We start from the raw sequence: 24,626 nt of genomic DNA, 5'->3' as shown, positions 1-24,626 counted from the left end.
CTTTAGCAAGAATAAGAAAACATGCTTTAACACCTAACTATCACTATTAGAAAAATGGTTTTTTAAGACACGTAGTTTACGACGATTATTTGAGGAACCGCTTTAGAAAGTGGTGCAGTGACATTTTTGTAATTATTGTGTAACAAATTGCATTTTATGACGCACTTCCTAAGGCGGTTATTGAAAACCGCCTTAGAATGTTATGTTTTATAAAATTTATGCTGGTTTTTAGAAAAAAACCGTCGTAATTCTAAAAATAAAAAAGGGAAAACTGTTTGCTCCTTCGTTCTCACGGCTATGTACCTTTCTGCTAGCTTTCGAGATTGCTTTGAACCCTAGACCTTTGTGCTTGCTCCTTCGTTTGAACCCTCGCTTTCTTTGACATTGACCTCAGCGATTTTACATTGAAGCCCTACCCCTTCTTCCATTGAAGCTCCTTCACCTCTTCGACTTCATCGCTCCAACTTCTCGGCTCGAAGTTTCGTGAAGACAGAGATTGGTTAGTCAGTTACTAACTTTGTTAGGTTAAGCTTATTTTAACCTTGTTTTAGGTTAACTGGTTTGTGTACTGTTGAAGAAAGGTTGCGGGTTCCATGTAATTTCTTTTAATGGTGATGTTTGGTAATTGTCATTGCAGGGAAGATACGCGCATGTCATCGATGACTTGTTGATGAAGAAGCTGATGCATTTTTGAGTGGGCTGCAAACGGGTCAGTGGCTATTTCTTATTAAAGCTTTCGTATGGTGTTTTATTAGTAAACTATATTTTGTCATTAGCTAAATTCTCAGCAAGTCCATCTAAGATATAAAAGTTTTTTTTAATGGATAGATTATAAACCAAAGCTAAAATTACTGTCCCATACCTGAGCTGCCACTTCAGAATCAATGGGATTCTTTCGTAGCCCAATCCAGATTACTACAACAAAAGCAACCACGATGATGAAAACTAGCAAAGTAACCTGGAAAATCACGAGTCATTATACATAAAGGAAATACATTGTAAAGCAAATTATTAGACAATTGAAAAAATCAAGGTGAAAATGATAGTGTAAAAATCAAAACTACATAAGAAACATTCGTTCCCCATACCAAAATCACAATCTTTTGCCAATTTCCAACACGACCAAACCGAAAAGGAAAGCACTTTCTATGGCTATCTATGCTTGCTAAATTTGATTCATTTGAAGTCTTCTCTAGCAAAGGGTTGTCACAAAAACTTCCTTCATAGTCATCATCATCATCTACCTGATGGCAAAGGTCAACCCTGCAAAAGGAAACCCAAGTGCAATATAGAAACCAATTCATATTTAGCAGTACAAGTGTCTAAAATTTGATGATATAGACGGTTATTATAATAACCGTCGTAAAAAGCAGTTGCATTTCAACGACGTTATATACAACGACAGTTTACAACTGTCGTTAAAAGCACTTAAAAACCGTCGTAAAAAGCCATTTTTCTAGTAATGTATCTACTAACTAACTGCGTTGACCTTGTTAGCTTAAGCCAAATTACTTTCCTTAAAAGATTTGTGATTCGTACAAAAAAAAAAAACAAATACTATAATAAGGTCTCAATTTACATAGTAATTAGAGTCTTACTAATAAATGTCTTAAGGTTACCCATTAAAAATCGTTAAATACAATCTATAAATGATTCTAACTATAAAAATATTTAGTAATTTTAGTTTTTAGTACAATACAATAATTACTTTCATTTCCAATAAAAAAAAACATCTGTTTTTACTTGTTAGCATTTACCTTATAATTAATACATTTGTTAGTAGCATTGACCTTATAATTATTATTGCAAAATTAAATAATTTTTATTAAATGATTTATCACAGTATTTATTATTAGATTAAATTTTTTTATTATATAATAGCATTCACAAAGTCTTTCATGAAATTACAAATATTTAATTTTTTATTATATGCATCAAATTAACTTGAAATACTTTTAAAATATATGAAAAAAAACCATTAAATAATCCTCATTATTGATTAATTTTATAAAATTTGACATAAATAATTATGATAATTATAAGGTAACTATTAAATTGATAAGTTTATTAAATAATATACAATACTAAATCTCATGTCAGGATAATTATAAGTTAACTATTAAATTGATAAGTTTCTATCACAAATATATTGATTCTCCTACGAATCAAAACTGTTATGAGAAGAGATGAAAACATTTATATCGGACTTCGGTGTGCAAACTCCACAGAGAATGGGAAAATAAAGAATTCCAAAATAACCATAACAGGTGATATAACAAATGTGACAACACGAGTTAAGTATTATTCTGCCCCACACATAATGGGCAAGTGCCGATGATCAAATACATAATGGGCTAGTAGCTTAAGTTTTTGTCAAATGGGCTAGTAGGATATTTTTTGGGACAATTACTTAAAACGCTATCATAGTATTAATAATCATATATGTGTTTCAATATTACACGAATAGAAGTGATAGGAACACACTTCTCTAAAAATACTCTCTCTAATTAATTAAGTTAAATAATCAGGAGAGAAACATTAAATATGATATAGGATCCATACAATTTTGTCACTTTTAATAAGTTTAACCTTTATTTCAACCAATCAAAAAAGAGTGTGTCCTAATATTTCTTAAACGAATTAACCAACAATTAATCTTTATTTGAAGAGTTTAATAATTGTGTAATTACATTATAAAAAAGTTTTATACTATTATACAGTAAAAATAACTATTTATACAACTCTTAAAAGATAATTATTGTAATAATATAAAATTATTTTATATTGTTAGTGTATAATTTTTTTCTGTTATTTAAAACCAATTTATAGAGGTGTTCATAGGTTTAGGTAATCTGTGTGTTAAATCCGGTCCAAACCAATTCAAATAATTTAGAATTTTAAATTGTGTTTTTTAAGGATTTAGGTTAAATTTGACACAATCCAACTAGACTCATTTATGTACAGGTTGGGTAAATGAGGAAAGTAATTAGGAGATATTGTTTCATACGTGCAGTACTCCAAAGCTGCATACAAATTGAAAATGGGGGACAAATTAAATGGCAAGTTGAGTAAGGTTCTGAATTTAGAAAGGATCGATGAATGCAATGAAGTTGCATGGAATTGGTATAATATAGAAGGGATAAGAACAAACTATGTGGTTACTTCCATAAAAGGACATTAGACAAAATAAAATGGGTTCTCCACCTTTCAGCAATGGAATTTATTCTATTCCTTCAAAGTAAAACAAGTTGTTTCCCCTGAAACTCAAATTCATCAGCTTGCGTGTTGTAGTTTTACTCAAAGCCAGAGCGCTAAAGCGCCGAAGCATCAATGCATGCTAGCTCCACCAGAACAGTGAACACAGGTAGAGTTCAAAACAAAAAGTAAGACGAAAATGTCAAGGCTGGCGTCGTGCGTGCTCCACCCATTGCCATCACCAAATTGACAAATTTATTTAGTTTAGTTTAGTTTAGTTTTACACACTCATCCGTATTTAAATTTCATTGAAGGATGTTTTGAATAAATGTTTGATAAATTTATCAATAAATATTTATATAGGAGAATAAATTATAAAAAAAACTAAAATGATATTTCTTATATAAAGTTAAAATTATTTTATGCATGAGTTTAAATTAAGTTAATTTTGAGTTATAAACAAAATTATAAAGTTTCAATAATTTTGCTTATAAAGTATAAAAATGTAAGTTTTTGTGTTTAATATGCAATTTAAAAAACAAATTTTCCAGGACACATTGAATTCTCAATAATATTTTTTTCTATATATATTTCCCGTCAAATTGTTCTTAATTTCTTATGGAGAGGTGGAATTGCTAAGAAAGTAGCTAAACAATTTACATAAGAAATGAAAGGAATTATGTAAATTTAATTCTTATTAAAATTAAACATTTTCTAAAACATGTGTTGTTACTTGTTAGTGACAATAATTTTTGGATCTTATTTAGTTATTGTGAAAATATGGCGTTTTGTAGAATGGTTTAGTCGTGATGATTTGATAAATCCAAAAATTTCCAAATAATAGAAAATAGGTTGTCAATGAGAATAGTTTAGATTTACTTTCTATTTAGTCATTGTAAAAACTACATAACCTTGATTTCTCTATTGCATACGAGAGTATATAAGAGCAACGGAGCACCATTACCAAGTTTTTTTTTTTAACTCTTCTTACCCAATTCCCTGAAAGCATAAATCTCATATATGAAGTAAATTTCTCATTGCCAATTTCCCCTAAATTAAGTGCACTTATTTGTAAGAATGAAGTTCTCAATGTTTACCCGATATTTAAATTTGACAACTTTTAAGAAAAAATAAGCTCTGACAAATATATGATCACCACAATTGGATATTATGTAACCAAAAAATGACTTTCTTTTTTTGTGGGGGTGGGGGATCATCCCCTAATTAAGTGCACATGTTTTTGAGAATGAAGTTTAATTTCTCAATGTTTATACAATATTTAAATTTGATAACTTTAAGAAAAAAAATATGCTTTTGACAAATATATGATCAGCATAGTTGGATTTTATATAACTAAAGATTATTTTTTTGGGGGGACAGGGGGCTTCACACCTTTTGTAGGAAATTGGTTCAAAATTGTGCTAATGTTTAAACAAACTAATTAAACTTTAACGTGTGCTTCTGGTCTCCGGAGTAGTAGAGGCTATAGAGCATTAATTAAGCTTTTCCAGGAAAATATACGTATATATGGCTTCACAAAAGTTTTACACCCAAAAAGTGTCTGAAAATAAAAAATTTATACCAAAATACATGCAGGCTGCTCATCGACCAAAACTGGTGGCTTATGATCATAATACAAAAAGAAAAATGACCTAGCTAGTTCATGATCCCTCCCCTATGATGACTTACATGCATGAATGTGGACGTGGTTCATCCATTTAACTTGAATTTGAACAAATATTTTGTTTCTCCTATACGAATAATATGAATGTCATTGTCGTCCCATTGGCATTTGTCACAAATATAATTTTATAATCAACTTTCCACAATACTCGGGTAGCTAGTATAGAAGTAACAATTTCTTAAATTTCCGATTAAGAATTGGTATGTTCAACTACGCCAAATGTGGTTAAGACGATATGTTTTGTATTGGTTGCCTTGAAACTCTGATCTGGTCTCATTTGTTAGTGGAGCTGCAATCATGAACTTTGAAAACAAATTAAGTACGCTTAATATATATATATATATATATATATATCCGTGTGCGCGTGGTCTATCGCTATATATGTGTTGAGAGCAAAATAAGAAGACAATAAATTAAATTGCTCTCATAAATTAAAATTAGTTTATTTATAAGTTAATAATTTATAAAAGTTTTTCCATTTAACTTCTTCAATATGTTTAAGCTAATTTTACTAATGAAATAAAATTAATTTATTTACTTCTTCAATAAATATTTATTGAAATATTTATTCTAAGAGAATCAAATTAGAGCTTATTTATTTTCAGCTTCTTTGATATATTTTATGGAGTTTAAAACTTGGAGAAGAAATATTAATAGGGAAGTGGAAGGTGTCAGCCACTGAGTTTATGGGCATTATGACACTACATTATCAATGAACAGTGCATCCGAACAACGTACACTATAAAAAGAAATGCACCATGGTATTCTATTCACAACAAATTAACAAAATCATATAAACCTTCAAGCATCAATATATATCGCCTTATTAATTCCTTTGCTCGATCTAGCTCCCTGTCGATCATGGCTGCTGGAAAACTCCAATCCTTTGCATTCATTGTTATTATTCTGTCGTTCTCTTCTTGGGTGAAGATCCAACATGGGATGGCACGGCCACTTAACACTTTAGTGCTACATAGAGATGCTGATCAAGAACCAATTAGGAGAGCCATTTTGGAGTCATCACACACAGTTGTGAGAAGCTCGAAGATTAATGTGGGTGATATCGATGCACAGAAGAATACCATTCGGAAACTAGTTGTTGACAACAGCGGTCCAAGCCCTGACGGACCAGGGCATAAAGGGCTACTCACATCATACTCTCAACTCAACAACTAGAGTTGCATAACCAGGAAAAATTACGACTCAGCTAACACTTTTCGTTTTTATGTAATTTGAAGCTTGATATTCTGTCATTGTCATTGTCTCTTTCTTTTTCCGTTAGTTTTACTTAATTTTCTTATAATATATAGTGAACACCTTTGTCGTCGTCAAGTGTGATATATACTGTTGAGATCTTACGTACACTCAATTAATGAATCTGTGATGTAATTTATCCATATCTCTCTCTATATAATTAACTTTTTCATATATTTCATTTATATATGTTTCCTAAACTTATATTTTTTACCTTTAAATTTCTTTTTATATATATATATATATATATATATATATATATATATATATATATATATATATATATATATATATAGTTTCAAATAAGAAAAATTTTAAAATGAAAAATGAGAAAATAATTTTAACTGTCAAATTATAATTAAAAAAAATAAAAAACTGAGATTAAAATAGTCAATTTAGATTCCAAAGTAATAATTGAGGAAAAAAATGTTTTTCCAGTGACCTTACTCTGAAAACTGGGCATTCTCCCTCGGACCCTTGTTCTTTAAAAAAAAATATGAAAGGGAAAATAAATCCTCCTAAATAACTTCTCTGCAATGTATTTTTTATATTCCTTTTTATAATTAAGTCATTTTTTAAACAATTTACACAAACGAAGAATTTTTCTTAAACTTAATTGATAATCTTGAATTTATATAAAAATAATATTTTTATTATTTTATTTTCCCACCTTAGGCATCGTTTTCATGAACCTTTTCTCAGAATAGTGATATCAGTATCACCAAAAACAAAAGTACGTACAGCCACTACCATCATTTAAAAAATTAAAAAAATATTAAAAAGTATAAAATTGGTTAATCGTGATTTATTAGATGTTAAGGATATAAATAGAAAAAATAAAGCTTCTAGATGGAATAACTCGTAAAAGACAAAAATTAAAAAGCTCAAAAAAAATATTATTCATCCGGTGGATCAAATTTTAGATTTAGTAAGAAAAGAAGTGTTAGTAACATTCTCTTTCAGACACACTAATTGTTATTGGATAAAATTTGTTAAAAATTATAAAATGATGAGTAGAATGTATTAAATATCAAGTGAGACTCATAAAATATGATTTTCTTTTTTAAATTTTAGAGTTAATGATAAAGAATGTGTTAAAAAAAACTATATTAAAAAAGGTGTTGCTATGGCATTTCTCTATAACAAGAAAGCTAATTCAATCTAATTTAAACTAAACTTTATATATATATATATATATATATATTATAAATTAGAACCATAAATGCAAACTTTTTATCTATTTAGTTTATATATAAATATATATTATTATGTTAAATTGTAATTTTGAGTACTCTGTTTAATTCATGAGCCTCCTTACCTTTTTTGAGATCTTAGTCTATAGTTTTGGTTTTGTGGCAGTGTTAGAACACCTAGCCTAGAGTTTACGGAGTTATTTGGCAACCGGTCGATGGAAGAGACTAAGCCATAAAAAATTACTCATATTGGATTAAAATATATAATTTATAATTATAAGAACTAAAACGTAAAATTTTAACAAGTTTAATAACTAAGTGAGTAATTAAAGCGTCAAACTCACCTTCAGCATGCCAATTGTGCATGATATTGGACTCAATATGGTCTCATCACCCAAAATTTAATGGCATTACATTGCAACTAACGGTAGAGACTAAATAAAAATAAAATAAAAATTACTTGTATAAGGATTAAAGCGTAGATCTTCTGGATATAAGAACTAAAACGTACGCAGATAAGTGTATAGATCAAATGAGGAATTAAGTCTAATTAATTAAATTAATTTGAGTTTATGTGGAGATTAATTGTTTATGTTTGGATTAATGAATATTGTCTCCTTTATACTGCAGTATCGCCAACAGGAAGTTCAGTTAAATTTAATTTCGTACGTATGTATATATAGTTAATTTAACTATGAATCACTTAGGAAATAATTTTTGTATATATCTTTAATTTATATAATTATGAATTAACTACGAAATAATTTATATATATATATATATATATATATATATATATATATATCTTCAATTTTACTATGAATTAGCTAAAAATTAACTAGGAAATACTTTTTAAATTACTATAGATATATAATAATTTTAGTTATAGATTAACTATAAAATTACTATGAAAATAACCTAATAACATAGTTAGAAACAAAGAAAATTCAACAATATATTACCACAAATTAACTAGAAAATAACTATATTTTTTTTTAAATTAGCTACAAATTAAAACTAGGATTATTTTTCATAGTTAATTAGCTACTTGTTTCATGCTACCAACAATCTTGTAGAAATTTTTTTAGCTAATTTCTAAAATTCTTGCAGTGACCCGAGCATGGAGATAAATTGAAGCTAACGTAGGTTTTTGCGTAAAATACATCTCATTCAAGTTGCTTCCAACGTGGAAAACAAGGAATTGTCTACTTCTGCAATCTGCCCGTGCATGGTAGGGAAAATTTGGACTTTTGAATCAAACGCCATTAGAACGACAGTGACAAGCATTCGCATTAAGCACTAGCTAGAAGAATAAAATTGTTCAAACTCAAATTGAGTGAAAATGATCAGATATTCAAAAGGATGAACCACTTTGACGTTATTAGTGGTCGCTCAGGAGGGAGGCTAATGCATTATCAACTATAGCTAGATGCAGTGAATACCTTTTCCAGTAATATGAACTAGCTAGCTATAGGTCATTCTTGCTTTCATATTCATACGACAAGCCACCAGTTTGGTCGATAAGCAATCTGCATGCATGAATCACTGTCGCAGGAGACTTTCCGTATTGTGTCTCCTTAATTAATTTGTTTTTTTGTCTATATTAATATTATATGGTAAAAGCTAATAAGTATTGTGAAGCCATTCATTCATGATTTTCCTGGAAAAGCATATGATGGTGCTTCACAGCTCTAGCTAGCTAGAGATTAGAACTTAACGTTTATTTATTTAAATATGTATTTGAAGAATTTTGGGCTGCCAGGTTTCTATGCAGCAAAAGTTTTGACGCCATTTGTTTAATGAAATCCCTTGATTAGCCCTGCATCTGATCATCTTGAGTACTTGTGCTATCTGCTGAAGGAATTAATGGACCTAAGATATATCGTTGACACTGTTACTTGTTGCTTTCAACTCCTATTTACGGTGGAGATTCATTAGCCAACTTTCCCACTCCCACACACCCATTTATTTTGTCTAGTACCTTTTAGGGCCGCCATAAAAAAGTCCAAAAATACTTCTTAGGATTTCATTCATCATTTTTAGGGAATCCTTCACTCCCAATTAATCATATTTTCTTCGTTCACATTATTCAAACTCGATTTAGTTTAAGAAATTCAAATATAATTTATTAATAAATTCTTTATAGAAGTCCATCCGACCTTGCTTAAGGATATTACAGAAGTTAATTATATATTTAAATTAATAAAATGTTAGGAATAAATAATTTAAAATTAGTTAAAAAACAATTTATTAACTTTCATATATAATTTCTAAATATTGCTAATTTGGTATTTAAATTTTTGTTTTGTAATAAATAATTTAAAATTATAATGTAATCCTTATCAATACTATTAAATAAAAATAAAATTATAAATATTTTTTATAAAAATATAATATAAGATGAAAAATAAAATGGTTCAAGAAATATACAACTCCTAGTGGCCAGTGGAGTCCCACTAGCTGGGTTATAGGCATATTCAGGTACATTATTATGTTATCAATAAGCAGTACAGGTCAAACTAATCAAACTTTCCTCCAAAGAAGACTATAAATAGAAGTGCACCATGCCGCGTAATTCTCAACAAGCAAAAACATAATATTCCTCCAAACCTCAACATAACATGGCTCGAAAATTCCAATGCTTTGCCTTCTTTCTTATTTTTCTCTCTTTCTCTTGGCTGTGCATTCAACAAGGGATGCCGCGGCCACTGGACACTTTTGTTCTGCACAAAGATGCTAATGAAAAACCAAAGAGTACCTTTCTCAAGGCATCACACGTAGACGCAGTTGTTGTGAAAGGCTCGATTGTGGAAGGTTATGCAAAGAAGAATATCAACAGTAGTGGTCCTAGCCCCTGCGGACCAGGGCATTGCCCTAAACTCAACAATTAGAGCTTTATAACCAAGAAAGCTAGGACTCTTCTAATTAAAGCTTTTCGATTTTATGTGATTTGTATTCTGTCATGCATGGTCACTTGGTCAGTGTCTTTCTGTGTGTTACTTTGTTTTCTATAGTGAATATTGTCTTTCTTAATATATATAAGAGTGTGAAATCTGGGCTGAGATCTTCTGCAGGTAGCTGTCTCCTAGACCAGCCCTTTTCCTTTCCAAATAATTGATGCTACTAATGTTTTGTATGTTTCCTGCAGTTTGTTTTGAATAAATATTCACTAATTTCTTTTAAATTCTGTATACATACCGCGTATATATATATATATATATATATATAATAACATGCTCATAAAAATTTTAACGCGTTAGAAAATAGTAATATTTGACAACGATACATATCTTATACTTATATTTCATATAAAATGATACAAAATCAAAGAAAATACAATCAAATAAGATAAAAAAAAATGTAATCCCAACATATTTTATTAAATTTAATAAATTACCTATTATATGTTAAATCAAACAAGTATGTTTTATCATTAAAACAGTGGTTTTTTTTTAATAAAAATAAGTAATATTTTGTTTTATTATGTGTTTGTCTAAAAAATACTTCAATTAAATTTTATTTTTTTTTAATTTTAAACAAACAAATGCGCAACATATTGGATTGACATGGTAGTATAAGGTTTAGTTACATTCGCATGTGTAAAATTCTTAAGGGTCAATATCAAGTGACAATTGCGTATTACGAGCATGATTAGTCTCTGATCTAATAGGTTGGAAGACACATGTGATCTCTGATTCAGAACACAAAGTTTAAATAAATGTGCCTTAATTGTGTTATCAATAAATAAATTATTGTAAGATTTAGGCTATGTTCAACTAGGCATTTCAGTTCGCTTCTAGTTTTTTTAATAGTTGAAAAGCTTGTTTAACTATTCGATAAATAATTTTTTTTTGTAGTTTCTCAGGCTATGTTTGACAAAACTATATGAAAAGTTAGATAAAAGTTGGAAAGGTAGCTGGTAGCATAAAAGTGGTTAGCTGGAAGTTAAAAAGTTAACTTATTAAATAATACATGTTTGATAAAATTACCTGTTGAAGTAGATGAAAAATGAAATGAGAGAAAATCATAAGATCGTGATTTATTTTAAAATGGTAACTAAGAAATCGGATACATATATTGAGGATAATAATGAAAGAAATATAAAAAGTTAGAAGCTAGCATTTTAAAAAGTACTACTTCAAATAGCACTTCAAAAAAATACTAGAAGCTGTTAAGGTTTGTTAAGGTTATGGCTATGTTTGACAAAACTAGTTAAAAACTAGAAAACTAGTTGGTAGTTGAAAGTTGAAAGTTGGAAGATGAAAAATTAGTTTATTAAATTATAAGTATTCGATAAAAATAACTATTGAAGTAGTTGAAAAGTGTAAAATAATATAAAAATAATAAAATCATGATTTATTTAAAAATGAGAATAAGAAAATTGAAAATAAAAATGAAAAAAAATATAAAAAGTTAGAGGTTAGAAGCGACTAAAAAAACTTATTTATTGAACAACCAAACAAGATTTTTAACTAGTAAAAAAAGTTAGAAGTTAGCTGAAATGCCTTATTGAACATAGTCATAGTCTATATTTGGTAAAACTAGTCTAAAAGCTAGTTGGAAGCTGATAGCTGAAAGTGAAAAAATTAGCTTATTAAATTATAAGTGTTTGATAAAACTAGTTATTGAAGTTGTTGAAAATATAAAATAAAATAAAAATAATAGAAACATGATTTATTTAAAAAAGATAAGTAGAAAATTTGATAACAACATTGAGGATAAAAATGGAAGAAAATACAAAAAGTTAGAAGCTAGAAGCTAACATTTTAAAAAATGCAAGAAGCTACTAAAAAAACTTATTTACTGAATAGTCAAATAAACTTTTTAGCTAGTAAAAAAGTTAAAAGCTAGCTGAAGTGTTTTGCCAAACAAGTTTATCGAATAGTCAAACAAGTTTTTCAGTTAGTAAAAAAGTTAAGAACTAGCTAAAATCTCTTGTCGAACATAATCTTAGTAGCTTCTAGAGTTTTTTGAAACACTACTTGAAATATTATTTTTTAAAACGCTAGCTTAATAGATGATATTCTAATTAATTTTAGATTTTATTATAATCTCAAACGTAATTGCTCTTATATTTTATAAAGTGTAGTCCATAACAAGAATACTAAATCCCTTTTTCAAATATAGGTCAAATCATGTTTTCAGACTATAAATAGAATTGCATCATGTGACTTTATAATCAACTAGCAAAATCATAAGATACCTCGAAACCTCTTAAAATTTCTTGAAGCAATTAGTGGCTAGTAGTGATGGTTGGGAAACTCCAATATTTTTCTTTGCTTCGTATTTTTCTTTCTTTCTTTGGGTTGTGCATCCAACAAGGGATGTCCCACCACTCATGAACACTATGGTGTTGCACAAAAATGCTAATCAAGAGTGAGAAGCAAGCAATAACATTCTCAAGTTGTCACATATAGTTGTGAAGAGTTTCAATGTGGAAGTTCATAGACAGAAAGGTAACATTCAAATACTAGACAGTGGTCTCAGTCTTAGTGGATCAAGGCATTCGCAACTCAAGAAGGATAACATTCAAATACTAGACAGTGGTCCAAGTCCCGACGGATCAGGGCATCCTCAACTCAAGAAAGGTAACATTCAAATACTAGATAGTGGTCCTAGTCCTAGTGGATCAGGGCATCTGCAACTCAAGAAGAATAATATTCAAATACTAGATAGTGGTCCAAGCCCCAATGGATCAAGACATCCTCAACTCAAGAAGGGTAACATTCAAGTACTAGAAAGTGGTTCGAGGCATGGTGGATTAGGGCATCCACAACTCAAGAAGGGTAACATTCAAATACTAGATAATGCTTCTAGTCCTGGTGGATCAGGGCATCCTCAACAACAGAAAGGTTGCATTCGTATACTAGACAGTGGAACTAGTCTCGGTGGATCGGGGCATCCTAAACAACAGAAGTGTAACATTCAAGTACTAGAAAGTGGTCCTAGTCCCAGTGGATCAGGGCATCCACAACTCAAGAAAGGTAACATTCAAATACTAGACAACGGTCTTAGTCCTGGTGGATTAGGGCATCCTCAACAACAGAAGGATAACATTCAAATACTAGACAATAGTCCTAGTCCTCATGGATCATGGCATCCTCAACTCAAGCAGGGTAGCATTCAAATACTAAAAAATGGTTCCAATGTCAGTGAATAAAGGTATCCTTAACTCAACAATTAGAGCTTCATAACGAACAAAGTTACCATCCTTCTATTTTTTTTTATGTTTTTATGTAATCCATTACTATAATAAAATTTGGTTAATAATGGTAATAGTATTCTCGATTGTTTTAAATTGTTATTTTTATTCATTTTTTTATATATAATATCAGCCAATGCTATGTACAGTTATTTATTGTTTTTATCTTAAAAAAATGCACAATACATTGAGTTACATTACTAAAAAAAATATTTTCTACAACGCCTCTGAGGGATTGTTTTATAATTGTTTTCAAACCATCTTAGAAGAATACAATTTCTAAGATGATTTTTTTCGGAATCATCTTAAAAAGTAGACTTTGACGGTTTTTAGAAGAATTGTCTTAGAATATTTTTAAAAAAAATTAAAAAAAATATTGAGAATTCTAAAATAATTTTTTCAAGAATGATTAAATTCATGCATCTTTAGCCTGTGAGCAGATGTTGATATCGCAGGCAAAACACACGGCCACTATGTCATAACTCACAAGACAGTAACCTTATCCTTGCACTCTCACCATTTCATGCACAAGGAACCAGCAAAAAATAAAGAGGGGAAAAGTTAAATATAATTACCATAGAGGATGCAATAGATTCCAAGTGGGTCAAGGGTTGTCCAACATATTTAACGATTTTCTTGAAATGAAGATCTTGATTGAAACTTTCTCGACCAGAAATAGAAGGTGGAGATCTCAGCCAACATTTTGAGTGACATAATGGCATTTCAAATAAGAGATTATTTCATGAATCAAAGGAACTCAACAAAGGATTCACATTCACATAACTAATGACACTATTATCCAAAAGTATTCTTCTTTCAAACCACCATATGATAGAAAAAGCAAAAATGCAAGAAAGAAATAGATATTTAAAAAAGAATAGGTGAGAAGAACATAGTTTCCAGCATTTCTTAGAAGATTTTATCTAAATGAAGTCGATAGTATCTTCATCTAGTTAGATGAAACTTCAGAAATAAAATAGTACACAAATCAAAGAAATGCTAGAAATCAATGATAAGTAAAAATACAGCACTTCAGTATAACAATTCCAAATTAGAAGTGTTTTTACATGATTGAAGTAGTCAAACCACAACACAACACTATAAGATACCAATTCCAAATTATTTGGGCAACAGAGCTCATAATACATAGAAGAATTTGATCAGAAATGTTCCCTAAAATACAAAATCGACATCTAGAACAAACTTTAAGTATCAAATGAAATTAAAGAGCAACCAGGTGTACTTACTTCTGCACAAATTTTTCCAACTGCACAAATATCCATTAAATGATTCTAACAAAACCATGCAGAACAAACACTATAACAAAACCAAAATCACTGTGAAGGGTCAAAATCAGAAAAAAAAACCAAAGGAGAAATGTTTATTGAACGTCTTTAATAATCACCTAATGAAGGTTGTTGGGTAACACACAAACAAACGTCAAAAGCACAACAACAAGCACACTGAATATATAGCAACCAGTGAACCAAAAACTAAATGATTGAAACAAACAGGCCAAATTTTGAAAATGAAGATAGCAATATTTCCTGCCTCTGATAGTCACCTACAAAAGGTTACAAGTTACCATGCAAACCAATGTTGAGAACACATTAGACAACTTCAAGGCTCAAGCAAATAGATAGGCACTAAATGGAAGAGAAATGACATAAGTGAAATGTAGAGGGGAAAAAAATCCTGCATCACTCATTTATAGACTAGTTGTACGTACAATAATACAATGAAACTCATAACACCCTTCATTTTTCTCACACACAAATGATTTCACTTTCTAATTTTCACTACACTCTAACTTCCTCTCTCACTTTCACATACACACTCTCCTTTTCCTGGTATATACCCCATCACACTTATAAATGATTTCTATAAGAATATGTAAAATATATGATATTGAAAATTTATGTACAATACTTAGTTTTTATTATCTTATTATTTATCCTTCTATTAATAATGATTATACAGTATATATAAATATAATGCATTTATGTTAATATTGATAAAAAATAACATTATTAAAAATTTTAATTTTTATAATAATTTTAATATTAGTATTTTTTACCTTATAATAATGAATTATAATAGAAAATAACTATGAACTCTAAAAATAAAGATAAATCATTTATATTATTTTTATCATACAGTCAAATAATGACACGTTTATCATATGCTATCATATTAGTTAGTATTACTATAATATATGAATGATTTCAATATAATTTGAACTAAATAATAAATATTTATTATAATATATTTTAAATTTATACTAGTTACACGGTTATCACATATTTATGATATACATTGCATCCAAAAAAGTATTATAATATTCTGTTGCCAAAAAAGTTACAATATAATAACTAATATTAATATTTATTTATTATCCAATTGATAATAAATTATGTTAACTTTATATAAAAGCTATTTAAATATCTGTTTCAAAAAAGTTTTAAAGTTCTGGAGCATTCTACTAACTCAACGTATTGTGCATTTTTTAAGATAAAAACAATAAATAACCGTATGCAGCATAAGCTGATATATAAAGTTGAGGATGCCCTGATCAGCCGGGACTTGGATCACTGTTTAGTATTTAAATGTTATCCTTTTGGAGTTGAGGATGCCTTGATCCATCAAGACTGGGACCACTGTCTAGTATTTGAATGTTACCTTTCTGTCTATGACCTTCCACATTGAAACTTCACGATTATGTGTGATAACTTGAGAATATTATTGTTTGCTTCTGATTCTTGATTAGCATTTTTGTGCAACACCATAGTGTTCATGAGTGGCTGGGACATCCCTTGTTCGATGCACAACCCAAAGAAAGAAAGAAAAATAAGAAGCAAAGAAAAACATTGGAGTTTCCCAGCCATCACTACTAGTAAGCTACTAATTGCTTCAAGAAATTTTAAGAGGTTTCGAAATTTTGCTAGTTGAGTATAAAGTCACATGATGCAATTCTATTTATAGTGTGAAAACTTGATTTGACCTATATTTCAAAAAGGGATTTAGTATTCTTGTTATGGACTACACTTTATAGAATATAAGTGCAATTACGTTTGAGATTACAATAAAATCTAAAATTAATTAGAATATCATTGATTAGTTTATTTGTTTTTCACACTTTGGAGAAGACAATAACTATGTTGATATGTTAGCTACAATGGAAGTTGTGACCATAGACACTTTAGTCATCCTTCATTATCCCAAAAAATTAACATCAATTAATTTTTTAATTAAAAATTACTATTGTACTATATCATTTTATAATAATCATTGATTAAAAAAATCTATCATTTATATTATTATTAATTTTAGATTATGTTATATATGCACGTGATTTTATTACTTCTTTAACCATTGATTTTATAACAAAAAGATTGTGAGCATCCTTTATTCTTTAAAGTATAATCCTTCAACTCTAAAAAGTTAAGGTTATGTGTAGGGATGGAAATGAGCCGAATCGCTTGTTAAGGGCCTTTGACTCGACGTATTTAAGACTTGACTCGACTTGACTTGTTTATAAAAGTCAAGCTGATCAAGCTTTTTTTAAAAAAAAATTAGATAAAAAGGTCAAAGCCAAACTATAAAAAAAGTTTGTTAAGCTTGACAAGCCGATTTATTTAAGTAATAATAATAATATTAATAATAATAACAACTATTATCTTTACCATTTTTATGGCATTATGAATGACATAATGAAGTGGCATAAAGTGTTTAGAGAGTTTACTTGCATGTGAAAAATTTTCAAAAAGAAGAAGACTCAAGTTAAAAAGATAATGCAACCAAATTAATACTTCCAAAGAAAAGAATGTTTTGTAAAGACATTTTCAGACAATTTAAATATTTTTATTTGGCTATATTAGTATAAATAATTTCTAATCCATATATTTTTTAATATTATGCTTTTTTTTCATTTTCTTTTGATATACTTTGTGTTTTAACAACTTGAATTCAATATGATTTTGTTTATCAATTATTTTTGGATTTGTACATTACTTATACGAAATTTTATAAGTTTTTTTAGTTAGTATTTCACTAAGTTTTAAAACAATTAATTGGTCAAAGACGTCTTTAAGAAGACTTTTAAATAGGCTCGTAGGCCAAGTCAGACTTTTATGTAAGTCGAGCTGAGCCTTTAAAAAAAGCCTATGACAGGTAATGAGTTAAGCTCAAGCCTTGCGTATTCAACTCAAGCCGAGCTCAAACCTAGTAAAGCTTGACTTGATTGGGCTCATTTCCACCCCTAACTATGTGTCACAAAACTAGCTTAATAGTTAGCTGGTAGCTGAAAATTGAAAACTGAAAAATTAATTAATTAAACTACAAGTATTCAATAAGATTAGTTGATAAAGTAGTTAAAAAATGTAAAATAAGAAAAATTTAATTAAATCATGATTTATTTAAAAAGGATATCAAGAAAATGAATTAATATATTGAAGATAAAAATAATAAAAAAATATTTAAAGCTTAAAGCTAATGTTTTAAAAAAAATTTACTTCAAGTAACATTTTAAAAAACTTTAAAAGTTATTAAGATTATGTTTAACAAGAAATTTTAATTAGTTTATAATTTTTTTTACTAACTGAGAAACTTGTTTGACCGTTTGATAAACAAATATTTTTTAGTAGTTTCTTAGGCTATACTTGGTAAAATATTTAAGAAATTTAAAGTTAAATTAAAGTTTACTTTTTACTCACATTCATATATATTTCATATTTTAAGAATATTAATTAAAAAATAATGATCTTTAATAAAATTTCATTAAAAGTTAGAGTAAAAGGTAAAAACACATTAATACCACGTTTTAATAATTAAAACGTATTTTAGGTCATCACATCCAATGTAATTTTTTTTTAGTAAACATGCAAAGTATTATTCGCTTTAACATTCATGTAAGTCTCATGATTTTGTCTATAAAAAGGTTCATCGATGGATTGAAGAATAATACTTATAAACTACCAAGTTAATTAAAGAGTGTTTGTAAACTAGTTAGCATTAATGTTAATTCTTAAATAATGCAGGGCTTTTATATACTAGAACAAGGGTCACAGGACTTTGTGGCTCATGTGTGTAATGCAATTAAGACATCCTTTTTAATGTCAATATTCCGACCTCATGAAGCTACGTTATTAGAATATTTGAAATTTTGTGCATTTTGACTTTCTCAAGTCTTCACAATTTTGTCTTTAAAAAGGGTTTTGAGTGAGTTAGAGTGTTTATAAATTAATTTTTTCCCTCAATTAATTCTTGAGGGATGGGAGATTTTTTTGATGTACCAACACATATGCTAACATTTATCTTAATTCAAAATTATACAAATTAACTCTATAAAATAAGTAAAAATTATATAAATAAAGATATATAAATTAAAATTAAATTATAATAAAACTTTTCACCAATAGTCGCTGTCTACCTTGGAGACTTTCGAATGGAGGAACCGAAAACGTCTCTTGGGTTATTTGATTGCACGTCTGTGGCAGAAAGTTCAATTAGTTTGTGACAATATTCTTATTATGTTTAGATTAATTTTCAAATATCTTCTTTTAGATTTTTTTTCTGAAGAATTTGTTTGGATTAATTTATAGATTTAAATAAAATAATTAATTGTTTTCATGAAAATTTTAATTATTTTCTTTATATATTTAAATTTAACTGTTAATTATTATTTTAGCTATTAAATAATGTTAATATTATTATTTGATTCACGCATTTTTTTTAAAATTTTAGAGTAACGTAAATATGTAGTGACTTTAAATACTCAAAAGAAATTGAAAATGATAGTCCTCGTATAAGAGTTTATAAAAAGGACAAACTATATTCACTTTTCTTGCAAATTCTTATGAGAAATTATTTTGTAGTCATTAAAAATGATTTTGCGCTTCAATTAATTAATTAATTTCTCATTTAAACCATTTTACAATTATTTTATTTTAAAAATAATTTATTCTAAAAAAATATTCAAAAGCAGTTAGCATAGAAGTTTAAAGTTCTGCTAATTTAGCCACAGGCTACCAGAAGTAAGATGGAACTGAAATGAATTACACTTTTCATTCTATTTATCTTTTATTTCTATTTCACTTTTAATATGAACAAATTATGCCTTCCTTTATCGTTAATTTGATCTTGAAGAAAGTAGGGTCTGTAGGATGCCTGCAAAAGCATTTCACAGTTATCACTCATAAATGATAAGGTTATATGTCAATTTCCTACTCACATGACAATGTTCTTTATATATATGTCAATTTAATTTCCTATTCACAATGACAATGTTCTTTTGCGTGTTCCACTTCCACACGCCCATCAATGAACAAGTGCTGGTCACTACACGAGGAAGGGCCTATTAGCGTATTCGAACAACACGGTGTTTACGATTTTTGTTTAATTGTTTATCATAAATTTACGTATTCATTTTTTGAAAATGATATACAGTTTATACTTTATACATATTTTTTTTAACAGTACATATATTTGTTCTAACAATGATATATGTCTTTCTCATTATATAATACATGCTTTTAAAACTCATACATCAAAATATTTTTTTTTTCTTTTAGTAATTATTTAATCAAATGAGATCGAATTTCACTTTTATTAATTTCTTAATATCAATACTCAAATTTCTCTGATTAATATTTAGCTTAATATGATATTTATAATCATTATTATAATATTCTATTAATTAAATTATTTTCAAGCCTTTTCAGCGATAAAAAGATATTAAATACTTACATTTTTATTCGTAATTTTTAACTTCAAAAAAAGAAACTTTTATAAACTAAACTGTTTTTTAATATTATTGATATAAATTTTATAATGAAGATTATAAAAGTCAATAAACTTGTTATATACATGATAGTTTATATTTTTTTTCCATTGTGTATTCTTCTTCTCTTTAAAAAATAATCTTATTTAAAATACGATCCAACATTAAATATGAATATATGTTTCAATCAAAATTCTAAACCTTAACTACGTTATGAAAGACGAGTTTCTTCCACTAAATCTAACCCCTAGTTTATGACTGAATAATAATGATAATAATACAAATACAATATATAATCTATTTTCTCATTATTATAATTAATAGGATCTGCGTGCATCTATCGTTATGTGTAATACATAAATACGAAGAAATACAAAACAAAAGCCGTGTGTGACATTAATTAATAGGACAAAAGGTATAATGTCAATTGAAGAAGCAAAGACAGACACGTTAATGGAGATGCTGACTATTTAAGGAAAAGCTGATAATAGAATTCTTGAAAAAGAAAAGAAGAGGCTGGCAATAGAATATTCTGGGTCCTGTCCAAATTTTTAATGTAGAGCGCGTAAGATTACATTTAGAGTCATGTGTATGAACTTTTGTTATTTTAAATATCTTATTAATATTTCTTTTCTTCATATCAAGTTATAAATTATATTATATTTTATAGTTTTTTTCTTTTTTTCTTTCTCTCTTTGTTCTTCCTATCAAACATTTATCTTACATTTATAAATATTAAAACCGTTTTTTAGTAAAAAATAAATAAAAATAGTACTTAGCATTTGATAAGGGGAGAATAATTCAATTTTTAAGAATGGTTCTTGAGATCATGAATCTCCAATGTTATAATTAATGGAAGTAGTTTTTATTTTTTTGTAAACGTAAAATTTATTTAGTTGATTATAAGTTTTTTTTAATATTTAAACGTGTTCACACTAACTTAAAGAATAAAAGTGAATTTAAAAGATATGTAATCATATCAAAATAGATACATATTGGTATGCTTCATGTTTATTTTTTAAATTTATTAATATATATATATATATATATATATATATATATATATATATATAATCATAATAGAAAAAATATACGTAGAATAGATATTAAAATCCATTTTAGAAATTATATATCCAAAATTAATTTAATTAAAAGTATCTAAACAATATTTTCTACAAAATCAGTTTTCTAATTAATATCTATTACAAATAACGTCACTTCATATTCAATTTTAATATCATAATCAATTCCACAAAATACATTAATCTAAAATAAATCAAATACTAAATGACACATAGATTAGAAAACATTTTATATAATAATATATTCTAAGAAGAGTCAATACGATGCATATTTAGTAGCAAAAGCAAAAAAATACATTGTAGAAAGCAACTAGGTTTACTTTTGTTTCAACTAGAATTAATTTTGAACTTCTGATAGATTTATTTTTTATTTTAGTTTTATCCTTTAATTTATTTAAAATTGATGTCATTAATCATTTTAAAATAATTTTTATTCAATTTTCTCTCTTTTTCCTCCATTTCATTTTTAACAAAAAATTCATTTTTAAATTATTAGTAACATCAATCCTAAATAGATTTCACGAATTAAACTGAAGAATAAATAAGTAAAATAAAACTTTTTGAAAAATAAATACCTAAATTAACCAAAAATAAATAAATGAATAAATTAAACATTTTTAAAAGATAAAGAATCAAGTCAAAGTGACGAATTTCACTTAAATGTAACTTTTTAATTTTATACTAAAAAAACAAATAAATCATTTCACCTTTCTAATTCGTAATTGCTTATGTTATAAATATGTCATAATTGTGCATTATGACATACTATGAAAAATAAATTTTTAATATCAATTATCTAAACAAAAATCATATCATTTCTTTTTTATTGGAAAAATTAAAGATGACACAAAGAGTAATTATAACACATGTATCCTAATTAAACCAAGTAAGTTAGACCCAAGTCATTTCAACTGATCAATCAACATTAATTGCAACCAATTTTACACCAAAAGAAATACATTTCTATCCAGAAACATCTAATCACGATCATAATCTTCTTAATTGGAAGAGAAGGTAGTTCCTCCTGAATAAATTTTATTAAGGTTATACATGCAATGCAATAATGAATCGTGAAGGGGCATAAAGGTAGACTTAGTTATATCTCGCCGACCCCAACAGCTCCACGTTTTTTAATACCTTTATTTAGCATTTGCATGTGTTAATGTAACACGGAGCTATATATCAGCATTTAATTTATGTATTCCACGCTACAAAGTACAAATTAAAGGTTATCGATCTATTCCACTTTTTTACTCTCTTGTTTTTTCATGAAGGGAGTGACATAATAATTAATAAAGGTATAGACTTATCTCCCGCTGACCCCAACAGCTCCACGTTTTTTAATTTCTTTCACAAATGCATCGAGATTTCTGGCAGATGAGCCACCTACAGCCACCGCGGTCTCTGCATCCTTCTTCCACTTGAGCGCGTTTTGTTTCAACTCGTCTGCTTTTGGCCCTTCTGTAGCTTCCAATAAGCACTTTTTTACCTCTTCTCTGCTCACCACTTTCTTTTCAGCCTGCCCATAACCCAGTTTAATCCCCACTCCAAACACATCCACCAAAAACTTTGCATTCGTGACTTGGTCACCCCATGCTGGAAATGTCAACATTGGCACTCCCAAAGTGAGTGCTTCCATTGAAGAGTTCCAACCACAATGTGTCAAGAAGCATGCCACCGAAGGATGAGCCAACACTTCCTCTTGTGGACTCCACTGCACAACTTTGCCTTTATCTCTTGTCTCCTCAAAGAACCCATCTGGCAGAACATGAGGTGGAACCCCGATATTCTTAGGAGGTGGCTTCAACACCCACAAAAACGAGGCATGCGAATTCGTTAGTCCATGCGCTATTTCAGTTACCTGTTCTTGAGGCAGATACACAATACTCCCAAAAGATATATATACCACAGATGCTGGGGCCCTCGAGTTAAGCCACTCTATGCAATCATCACTCTTCATAAAATCACCTCGGATTTCACTTGTGCCTGTTGCTATTGGGGTCTTGAACAAAGGACCGATGGGCCTTATGGGCACAAACTTTGTAAGATAGTTTATGTAATCATGCTCTAGTTCCTCAAAACTATCCACCAACACACAGAAAGGCTTGGACAAATTCTTAAACTGTTCCAATATGAGTGTCCCCAGAAATGGATATGGACTAAAAGGATGCAGAAAATCTGGAACTTCGTTGTGTTTAAGGACTACGGAAGGCAATTGAACATCAACATAAGGATCTGAATCTGAAGGAAAACTTACCAGTTTGTGGAAGTAGCTGTAGTAAGCGGTGAAGACAGCACTGGATTGAATCCATAACATGGCAGAAGGAATACCATGTTCAGCAGCTACGTCACAAACCCATGGAACAAAAGGGTTGTTTATGATGCAAGAAAATGGGTGGTTTTCTTCAGCATGCTTCTTGACCATTTGGGAAACGTATTGCTTCCCGAAAAGCTCAAGCTGTGCACTGAAATCACCGAGATTTATCTTCTTGGGACCATCATCATCATCTGCCATGCCATCTTCAAAGAAATCGAACTTGAGAAAACCATCGCCGACAGGAATCACTGATTTGTCAGTGATGTTATTGGCGGTTCGCATGTTTTTACCAGCGGTCTCTGAGGTGGTGAAGGTTACAAATAAGCCCTTTGCAGCAAGGCACTTACCTAGTCTGAGCAAAGGGTTTATGTGTCCTTGTGCTGGATAGGACACCATGAGGACGTGAATGGGAGCTTCAAGTTCAGAACCCATTTTCTTCTTGAATCGTTGCTTAATTTTTCTTGGGATATATGTATGTGTAGAAAAAAAACTAGTGTGGCACTCGAGAGATTAAATAATATGCATCGACTCGAGTATATGCTAGCTTTATATACCACACAATCATCCTGATTCATGTGACATGATAAAATGTAGATAAAATTGTACTTTTGATTTTTCAGTTTATCTTTAATTTCAAATTTGATTTTCTATAATTTAATTCAGAAATTTGGTCCTCAATTCTATAAATTCTTACAAAATTGGTTCTGAAAGCCTGATTTGGACGTTGACCATTAACCTCAGACGTTGACGGTCACATGTCAATGTCACGTGTCAATGCCACGTGTTAACGTCTGAGTGGCTCCCAGTAAAAGTTTCATTTTTTATAGGTAAAATTACACTTTTGGTCCCCCAGTTTTACTCCAATTTTGATTTTGGTTCCCTTATAATTTAATTCACACATTTGGTCCCTCATTTTTATAA

General features: G+C 28.8%; 1 protein-coding gene across 1 annotated transcript; it reads right to left on the bottom strand.

Annotated features, from left to right (window-relative positions):
* Positions 1-22,386: 22,386 nt before the first annotated feature.
* On the bottom strand, positions 22,387-24,366 carry LOC100804361 (putative UDP-glucose glucosyltransferase). The gene has a single exon (XM_003555912.5). The coding sequence runs from the start codon at positions 24,135-24,137 to the stop codon at positions 22,695-22,697; it is 1,443 nt and encodes a 480-aa protein (XP_003555960.1). The 5' UTR covers positions 24,138-24,366; the 3' UTR covers positions 22,387-22,694.
* Between the last annotated feature and the right edge of the window lie 260 nt (positions 24,367-24,626).

This window comes from Glycine max, chromosome 20 (assembly GCF_000004515.6).
Source record: "Glycine max cultivar Williams 82 chromosome 20, Glycine_max_v4.0, whole genome shotgun sequence".
NCBI classification, from domain to species: Eukaryota; Viridiplantae; Streptophyta; class Magnoliopsida; order Fabales; family Fabaceae; genus Glycine; species Glycine max.
The sequence above is the reverse complement of the archived record's forward strand: the minus strand, read 5'-3'. Positions and strand labels throughout refer to the sequence as shown.

What these genes read in the sequence shown, in the direction of transcription:
- LOC100804361 (XM_003555912.5), bottom strand. Translation starts at nt 24,137, where the DNA reads ATGGGTTCTGAACTTGAAGCTCCCATTCACGTCCTCATGGTGTCCTAT.